This window comes from Sinocyclocheilus rhinocerous, unplaced genomic scaffold, assembly GCF_001515625.1.
Source record: "Sinocyclocheilus rhinocerous isolate Xijiao unplaced genomic scaffold, SAMN03320098_v1.1 scaffold1211, whole genome shotgun sequence".
NCBI classification, from domain to species: domain Eukaryota; kingdom Metazoa; phylum Chordata; class Actinopteri; order Cypriniformes; family Cyprinidae; genus Sinocyclocheilus; species Sinocyclocheilus rhinocerous.
In genome coordinates this window covers 424,768-435,076 of record NW_015670979.1, presented here as the reverse complement: position 1 = coordinate 435,076, position 10,309 = coordinate 424,768, and the positions used below count along the sequence as shown (strand labels likewise).

At 38.1% G+C, this 10,309-nt stretch overlaps 1 protein-coding gene across 1 annotated transcript in view; it reads right to left on the bottom strand.

The window, feature by feature from the left end:
• b3glctb (beta 3-glucosyltransferase b) overlaps positions 1-10,309 on the bottom strand; it is a 31,180-nt gene that overhangs the window by 19,752 nt on the left and 1,119 nt on the right. Inside the window, exons 3-4 of the mRNA XM_016546431.1 lie at positions 9,398-9,440; positions 8,976-9,085 (exon numbers count right to left, since the gene is read on the bottom strand). Of these exons, the coding sequence (XP_016401917.1) occupies positions 8,976-9,085; positions 9,398-9,440 (153 nt within the window). The remainder of the gene's footprint in view (positions 1-8,975; positions 9,086-9,397; positions 9,441-10,309) is intronic.

Here is a 10,309-nt window from a genome sequence, read left to right as displayed (position 1 = left end):
ACCAGTCTAATGCAGTACCACAAATGCCAACCTCAAGATTTAATCTTTTTAAGAGGATACTGTGATCTACTGTATCGAAAGCTGCGCTCAGGTCCAATAATAAGAGAATAGTACAGTTACCAGTGTCTGCAGATAACAAGAGATCATTTACTACTCTTAAAAGAGCTGACTCAGTACTATGTTTTGCTCTAAAGCCAGACTGAAAAGGATCCAGAATATCATTAGAATTTAGGTAGAGGGAAATCTGGTTACATATAACCTTTTCCAAAACTTTGTGCAGAAATGGCAGTTTTGAAATAGGCCTATAATTATTTAATTCAGTGGGATCAAGATTTGTTTTTTTGAGTAAAGGCTGGACCACAGCATGTTTAAAACAGGAAGGGACAGTGCCTGTCTGTACAGAACCATTAATAATGGAGCGTAAGCTAGGCAAAACAGAGGGCAGAACATCCTTCAGCAGCTTTGTAGGAACAACATCACAAGAACAAGTAGTTGATTTCATATTTAAAATAATGTCTGACAACTCAGAAAGTGAGATAGCTTGAAAGTTTGAAAACACAGAGGAGCTAGTGTTTTCATATTTAAAATTCTGGGATAAATTACAAGAAATCTGCACCCTGATAGAAACAATCTCCCTGATAGAAACTTAAAGGAACACATGATCCAAAAATGAACATTCTTTTGAAATGGAAAAACAAAAGGGTTTGGAATTACATAGGGAACAATAAATAAATAAAAAAATTTTTTGTAAAACTCCTCCTTTAAAACTTCATGTCAACCACACTGATAAAGTTGTATAGTTGCAATTTCAAAATATTTAACTATTAAATTTCAAATTTAAAATACATTTAAAATATTAAATGTTTTATTTAAAATATATATATTTTGTAAATAAAAATGTATAACTCCAAATGACATCAAAAGGAACTAGCAGTTCAGAAGTTTGGGGATTAGGACCACAGGCTCTACTAGTCTTGTTTGAACTTCACATTGACCTTTACAGAGAAAGGTCAAGGAATGCCAATATTGAATGAGAAAAGGTAGGAGTAATGGGATGCCAGAGGGTATTTGTGCACCAAATGTGCTTAGAAGACTGAAACAGTGGCTTATTTAAATGATGAATACGATGGCAGAGAGTTTGAGGTTACTGAACAGATGGAAGATCAAAAAGACAACATTTGTGAGAGTGTGGTCAAGAACATTTTTTATAAATTGATTGACAGCAGAAAATGAAAACACCCCACATGACTCGCTGTTTTAAAACACAAATGTTGTTCTATTAAAGGCATGTTTCAAACTTTTTTTAACTTGTATCCTGAATGTTACATCTTCAGACTACTTTGCATAATTCAGGCAACAGGCTGTTAGCTTTCTCTAACTAAATCAGTCAGTTAAGTCAGTTAAAGATGATGGGTGTAATTTATGTGTTGAAAGCATTACCAAAAGAATTGCAAAAATAATAGCCCTCATTCACTAATAATGGTGTACAATTTGTGGATTTATTTGTGGAGAAAACGTTACCAGAAAAATTCTCAGAGATGCACAACAGCCGTTTGTGCACATAAATTTGTCCTTAGCCAGCTCACTCAAATGTAGATGAATCTGGATTATTATATGAGGGAGCGAGCATGTGCCCACAACTACTAATTTGTTAAATAAAATGTGGCAAAATCACTTATTAGAACATTCTGTACAACCTCACTGCTCACATCTCTCACTCTCGAGACTTCTCTGTCTTGTCTGAGAGCATCTGCAGCAAATTTGTCAAATAATGCAAAGTGTGCCATTATCAAAACCAGTAAAACCAAAATAGTTTTTAAGCAAGTGAATGAAGAATTGTTTACAAACAGGTTTCCAGAGCAATGTATTAGCTTTCATGGAAATCAACCTACAGATGGCTTACTTATAGTTGTCTCTGCATATTAAGGTGCAGCAGGAGAAAGTATTTTAATATCAAAAAATGCAAACATCACCTTTAGCATAAGAATGATTCTGTATTTTAAAACATACTGAAGAACACTTAAAAAGTTTAAGTTAAAATTTAAATCTCTAAAGTTTAAATCTACTTCATGAGGATCAGGGTTAATGAATGACACCCAAATGTCATTGTAATGGTGGACTGATCTTTGAAGGCTTCCAGACAGCTGCATTTGAAGGAGTGACAAAGTAGCGTGGTTGCCCAACTCAAGTGCCAGTTATATTGCCAATAGTGAGATGCTGGATGATGGATTATGATCTATCTATCTATCCATCTATCTATCTATCTACAATTGTATACCTTTAAATACTAATTCTAAATACATTATAGCTCTTTACTGAGTATTACAGTTATGCATACAAGAATAAACTAAACTTTAATTTTAAGGCTTTGTCAAGCCTAAATCCATTGTCTTGATTTATTTTACTTTGTAGTATTTACTTTGACTGTAATTTCCATAAGTTTGACACATGAGGACTAGGGCTGGGGGAAAAAATGGAATCACCTAGTGTACGGTTGGTGGTAATAAAGCTCACTATGATGAGGATTAACACTAGGAAATAGACTTTAATAACAAAATACTGGGGACAGGAATAAAATACACGCCAACATAAACGAGAACCGACAAACACTGAGGGAGAACTGATGACTTAAGTACATGACCAAACAAAGGAACTAATGGGATAATTAATAGAACACAGTTGAACTGAATACAACAATCAAACTAGAAACTAGGTCATACAATGGGGCAAACATGAGTACGGTGGCCGAGAGAGCTCAACGTGCTGCAAATGAAAAAAATAATAATAACACATGCAAATCGAAAAAAAACACCAACAAATTAAGAAAACATCTTCACGAGTTTGACAACACATGCGCTGCAAATACTCACAACACAACCAAATACAGAAACGTGCAGCAAATATGCACAGACCACATCGGAAATGTTTAAAGGTAACCTATGCCCATTTCTACAATATGTAATATAAGTCTCAGGTGTCCCCAGGATGTGTCTGTGAAGTTTCAGCTCAAAATACCCCACAGATCATTATATCATTTTGAAAATGCCTATTTTGAGAGGAAGCAAAAACATGCTGTTTTCGTGCTTGTATCTTTAAATGCTAATTAGCTGCTGCTCCCCGCCCCCTTTTCCAGAATAGGAGGTAGATATGTGGGGGCGTGTTAGAACGAGGCGTTTTAGGTAGGCGTGTTGACTCTTAACTTTTATAAAGAATATCTCTTTGGATTTGAGACTTTAGTCTTTGCAACTTTACAGATCTTCTTTATGCACCAAGAGCTTGTAACACTCCAAAGAGAAAGGAAAACTTGAAATCGCATCATATGACCCCTTTAATTATTATGTCTATCGCCCTGAAATCATGCGTTTTAAAGCCACTTTAGTTTAAACTTCTGCTATAGGGTTTTCTGAGCACACACATCAGAAGCACGCGCACAGAAAGCGGCTGTCACACGGCATGTGAGTATTAAACTAAGCTCTCTTTCATGTCTTATTGTGCTTAAACTGTCAAATACACTAAAGTTTGTTAAAAACACACGCGTTACAAAAACAAATCGCATATTTATATTAGATCTATATGGCAGCAGCATAATATACAGTAAATAAATAAATCCACTGATCTCTTGTCTCCTCGGAGGCTGGGACTCTAAATAGTGTTCTGTGCTCATCTGTGCAGCTAACGATAGAACAATTAGCATACTTTGCTCAAACTTTGTTCATGGCGCCTGAACTGGTGGAAACGTACAGATTAAGGGGCGGTAATATTATAATAAGATCCCTTTGCTACGTCATAAATGGAGCTAAATCTGACGCACTCATTTTTTCAGATGCTTGCAGAAAAAGGCTTACCAAAACAAAGTTAATGGGTTAATCTTTTTCACGTTTCCTGGGTTGGTAGATGCACCGGGGACACAATTTAAGCACTTAAACACGGAAAAAGTCCGATTTTCATGATATGTCACCTTTAAGGGAATCACAAGCTTATCAATGTCTGCTCTGAAAGGTGAGATTTTAGTTTATTTTAACATCCTGATAAGAATCCTTAGCTTTTTTTCGATATTATTAGCCTAACTAAGCTGACGAAATACACAATTACTGTAACTGTGAAATGTAAACTTTTACAACTTCCCTTACGAAAATTAACTATGGTATTACTAATTTTTTTTTTTTAAACATTGTTACTATAGTTAAACCATGGTAATCACAAATTACACTAACCATAGTTTAACCATGGTATTTGTGTGGTTACATAAATGGTAAAAAACAAAACAACAAAAAATGAAGAATAAATTAGTCTTCAGTCTAGATTTAAATGTGTCCAAAGATTATGATTAATCTTTGATTATTTGTGTCCTAGCCTGGAGGCACGCAAACCCGTTTTCTTCGGGCTAGATGACGTTCTGTATACCATGCCGTCCGACTCTGAGGACTTTGGGCCTGCTTTGGTTGGCACTCTCCGGCCTAGTGGCCAGGAAGCACAGCCTTCTGCTGCCTTCACGGAGCTCATGGATGTATTAGCGCATGCTACTGAGAAGCTTAAAATTGAGTCCCAATCCTCGAAGTTTGACAAGTGTTTCTTGTCAAACTTAGTGGCCCTAATTCTCATCCAGCTCGGAGAAAGCTGCCATTTTTCAGTGATCTGCATCATTAGATTTCCAGAACCTGGAACCAGCCTTTTTCTGCTCGCCTCATTAATGCGGTGGCCGCTGACTTCACCAACCTCGTTTGCTCTGTGGAGCAGGGTTACGCTGCTATTCCAGCGATTGAGGACATACTGGCCACTCACCTTTCGCCTTCATCTGCCCCATCCTGGAAGTTCCGCCCTCTTCTTCCAACTAAGCCCTGTAGGACCACTTCTGCCCTTATCGGGAAGTCCTACATGGCGGCTGGTCAGGTGGTTATGGTGCTTCATACCATGGCCATTCTTCAGGCCTATCAATCGGATGAGTGGACGAGGGGGGGGTTTGACTTCAGTCAGTCAAGGAGCTCCGCAGGGTTATGGACCTGACGTTGCATGCAACTAAGCACACTGCACACACGTTGGGTGTACGATGGCGGGATTGGTGGCTGCTGAACTCCACCTTTGGTTAAATCTTATGGATATTCGCGAGAAGGAGAACGTTTTTCTCCTTAATGCCCCTATCTCCCAATCGGGTTTATTTGGTGAGGCGGTCATCTCAGTAGTGGATAAATTTCGTACCGTTAAGACTCAATCGGCTGCCCTTAAGAATTTATGCCGAGGAGGGCTGGCAAATCTTCCAACCCTACCATCGCACCTAGGGACCGCTCTGTGCTCAGGAAAGAGCCCGTTAGGAGGAGTGACGAACCGGTGCATCCCCCACTTCACATGGTTTGAGGTAAGTGGATTGAGCTGAAGCACTCGGATAAACCAGCGGCTTCAGCTTCTCTGGGTCTTTCCTGATCTATGTCAGGAAACAGAGAGCTTCTCCCATTTCAGGGGTTTGGGACAGATGGTCCAAATGTATCTGTCCCCCCTGAAATGCTCTCCAGGTGTAGATCTACTACATCCGCCGCCAAGCGCGTTTCGGTGTGCAGAAATTGTTAGGCCTCGCTCTCTTCCAATATTGAAGGAAGGAGACGCTTTGAACTATCTCCCCTCAGTGCCTCTTGGCTTTCTCCCCGTGTCAGCCACTTCTGCCTATGCATCAGACCACACGTCTGCTCCGGCCCTTATCGCAAGAGGACACCATTGGCTCTCCTCCACTGTTGTTGCTGCAATGCCCACCTCCACCAGCGTGACATGAATCGTGTTTTTTTAAATCGTTTAATCATTTAACCTGAAGAAGGACAGTAGTCTGTACCCCATCCTGGATCTGTGTTGCCTGAAATTTTCCCTTTACAAAGAGAAGTTGAAGATGCTGACGCTGAAAGCTATTCTGACTCAAACTCGTGTAGGGGATTGATTTGTCACTGAAGACCTGAAAGATACTTATTTTTATATTCAGGTTGTTCAGCAACACAGGAGGCTCCTCAGGTTTGCCTTTGGGTGAAAGGCTTACCAATATCAGGTTCTCCCTTTTGGTCTGGCTTTGGCTCCATGGACGTTCACAAAGTGCATGGATGCTGCTCTGGCCCCGCTGAGGCTCCAGGGCATCTGTATGCTCAACAACCTGGATGATTGGCTCATCCTGGCCCAATCCAGGGAGTTGGGGTGTCGTCACAGGGACATTCTTCTTCACCACCTTCTGTCTCTTGGCCTCAGGCTGAACGCCCAGAAGAGTATTCTCACTCCTTCTCAGCGGACCATTTTCTTGGGGGTGCAGCTCGATTCTGTCTCAATGAAGGCCTGTTTGGCTCCTGCTCAAGTTTACGTGTCAGAACGCGTTTGGCCCGCTTCAAGCTAGGCCATCATGTTTTGGTGGGCACATGTCCCAGGCTCCTGGGTCTCATGGCAGCAGCTTCTCCTGTACGACCCTAGGGCTGCTTTACATGAGGCTGTAGTGGATGAAGCTCAAAGGAGTTCGCCCCTCGTGGCCAGCCCTCCACCTACTGAGAATGTTACGCAGTTGCTTTCGTGCCCTCTCGATATGGCAGGACCCTCGCTTCCTGTTGCAGGAGGTCTGGATGGGCACTGTTTGCCGTCGCCAAGTGATTACAATGGACACCTCATTGACCCAATGGAACTTCTTCAGTAGGAAATCTGAGGAGTGGATGGCACTTTCACTAGTATTAGAGTGAGTGATGTAGCATCACCGAGGCGGTGCCCGCGCCATCGGCCAATGAATTGACGTGATTCTATATGGTCTTCAGACAATCTGCAAACCTTTAAAGGACGTTCCCATGTCGTCATCGCTACACAGCGTCTCGTTCCCTATTCAGAAAATATGGGTTACGCAAACAAGACGTTTTTGTTTCATGCAGATGTGTTTTATGTAGCATAATTTCACAAAGCTGAAGTCAAACCATTCTGTTTTTGCTTCTGTTTCTAATTTACAGTAAATCAGAAACTGCTTATACTATATGTCTGTAGCATTTTTGTTTGGATCATGATTAAATTGCAGTGGTTATCTCTAATTTAAAATACCTGCAGATAGTTCTGCCTGTAGAGCAAATAAACATATTGTCCATGTACACATATTTTTTTCTTTCTGTCTCTTGCTTAAAAAAATAAAAAATAAAAAATCAGAATAGACCCATTTGCTTATTAAAAAAAATTGGAAATCGAATCGGACATGAAAAATCTAAACTGGTGCATCACTATACATATGTTGGCAACAAAGAAACAATTATTACCCACTGCACTGTACATCTCAGTTATTCATGGGACTGTAATAATTGGACTTTTGTGAGACAAATAAAAAATAATAAAAGGTTGTTTTATAAACATAGTGCCTGCCTCCAAGCCAATGAACTCTGAATGAGATATTGAACAACTATTTTCAACTATTACAAAAACCACTATTTTTGTGTACTATTTTTCTGGACTGGACTGGACAAAAGATGTGATGAATTTGTGTTTTGTGTGTGTGTGTTTTTTTTTTTTTGTTGTTTTTTTTTGGTGACAGTCTGTATAAGTGTATCATTTAACTTTTCCCCATGGTCTTAGAATTTAAAAAAGCACACAACTATTGCAATACATAGCAATATTGAATCACAATACTTGTGGAATCACAATTCTTACAAATCGCAATATATATCTTATTGGCACCCAAGTATCATGATAGTATCACATCAGGAGATAGGTCCCAGATATCCTCCCAGCCCTGAGGAGATATGCAACTTAAGTACTGTACACTCATGCACACACATACACTAGTTTGTTTGTCCCCCATGGTGGGAAATGTCCACTGACTTTTATTGTTTTTATAATGAGTTAATGATAATAAACAGATTTTTAAAAAACTGCATTTTCAGAAATATATCAAACTTCACTTTAGTCAGGCAATCCCCTTTTTTGGTAAATCAAGGAAATTAAATTCAAGATTTTCATTTTCAGTGTTTACCTACCATCTTGTTAAAAAATAATAATAACATTACATTCACTGCATTATAAAGTTATTATGAAGGATAAAAAAACAGCATTTTCAGAAATATATCAAACTTAAATTTTGTCAGGCTACTTGTATTGCTTGTGTAAGCCCAACTGTTGTTGTTTTCTTTTTCTTTTTTTTATGTGTTAATAATGAGGGTGCATTTTTTATGTCAAATTTGATGTCTATAAAACCTTACCAAGATTTTAAGTGTGGGCACACAAAGAAGTATACAAATGCACAATCTCTATCATGGCACATGACATAAATCACACAAAAGACACTGTCTCTGAGACACTGTGTCTTCCCACCCATCTATTACAGTGACCACACAAGCACTGTGTAATCATTGTGATAGACACACGCAGAGACACTCTTTAGAAACCACAAAAACAACTGTTAATATTGAAGTATAACATTTCACTTAATCCAAATAAAAACAATATGACTTTTCCTAAAACAACAGTGCCATCATGTGGCTAAAAGAACAAGAATCTGAAAACATAAACCATAAGCATAAAGGTTTTTATTATATTGTGCCGAATATACACTGCAAAGATGGCACTGAAGTGCTTCTTAAGTGGCAATTACTGTAGGTGTCTTTACACAGACTATTTAATGCTCCTCAGAGGTGGCATAAATGCATTTCCACAGCAATTACAACTATACTTTGATAAAAGAGGCTGAGATGGATCTGAGCAGGTATTATTTAGTCTGACTTTTATGTGGCTTTGCCCTTTTACACTAAATTTTGAGGAGGCACGGAGCAATACCCTATTTTGGTAAATCAATTAAATGAAATTCAAGATTTTTATTTTCAGTGTTTACCTACCATCTTGTTAAAAAATAATAATAACATTAAATTTACTGCATTATAAAGTTATTATGAAGGAACATAAGTATATATTTACCAAAGCATATAAAGCTGTCTAAGTATGCTAAATGAAATCAAAACTACATTTGTACATACAGTATAATGTAAAACTACCTGGTTTAAGGTTTGAGCCTGATGAAGAAGCTCTGTTCTTCTTTGTTCAGCCCTGTGGGTATGATATGAGTTTTTCTGACTCTGTATAACAAAAACCACATCCCGCACTTCTGCCATAGAGGATGAGAACAGGGAATGTGGGAAATTTTTTTTTGACATAGTGCCTAGCAGAGTCAATACATTTTTCATATGCCTCAATTAGAAAAAAAATTAGATATCAAAATAATCTGTTTGATATTACAGGACTTGTAACCTTTAAATGTATTTAAAAAACAAACAAATAAACATTCAAACTGGAGATATTGTTTGAATATCTTCTATTTGTAAATGCAGGTAATGACATGCTACTATAATTACATGTAATTCTGATTAATGATGATTGCAAAATAATCAGAAGGAAGAAGCCACACTGTGCAACTCACCAGTAAATTGGTCAAACATTTGTGGATCACTTCTTTCTTGTTTCTGTGAGGGACCATATGAAGCATTAATGTTTTATTCAGTTTTACTGTAATAAATGTACATGTATTCTGTACATGGCCACACACGTGTTGGTTTTTATGTTTTATAAACTGTATATTCTATCCCCCTACACTAACCCTACCCATAAACCTACCCCTCACAGAAAACCTTCAGCATTTATACATTTTTTATAAAACATTGTTTAGTATGGTCTTCGCTATTTTAATTAGTAAATAATTAATAAACATTAACCATGTTTATGTTGTTATACCAGTGTAATACCCATGTCATTATACAAATTAATGTCCTCATAAATTATATAAACGTGCACACACACACACATATACACACACACAGGTTAAACAGTGTGAATTTGCTTTCAACAAGTTCAACATGAATTATTGTCAGCTATATACTGAGATGACTTAAAGGGGTCATATGATGCAATTTCAATTTTTCCTTTCTCTTTGAAGTGTTACAAGCTCTTGGTGCATAAAGAAGATCTGTAAAGTTGCAAAGACTAAAGTCTCAAATCCAAAGAGATATTCTTTATAAAAGTTAAGAGTCAACCATACCTACCTAAAATGGCTCGTTCTAACACGCCCCCACATACCTACGTCACGATGTGGGAAGATTTGCATAACGCAACCCAAATGTTCACGCAAAGAAAGAAAGCATAACTTTTATTCTCGCTGTAGTATTGATGCCGCCATGTCGAGACGCTGTGTGTTTCGTTGTGAAAGCAAATCTACTTTGTGGCCTTCCAAATGAGGACACAACTAGAAATCAGTGGTTAAGTTGTATTTACAACACTGTTCCAGAACAGTTCAACCCAAATATTCAGATGTGTCCAGTGCATTTTATGGAGGACT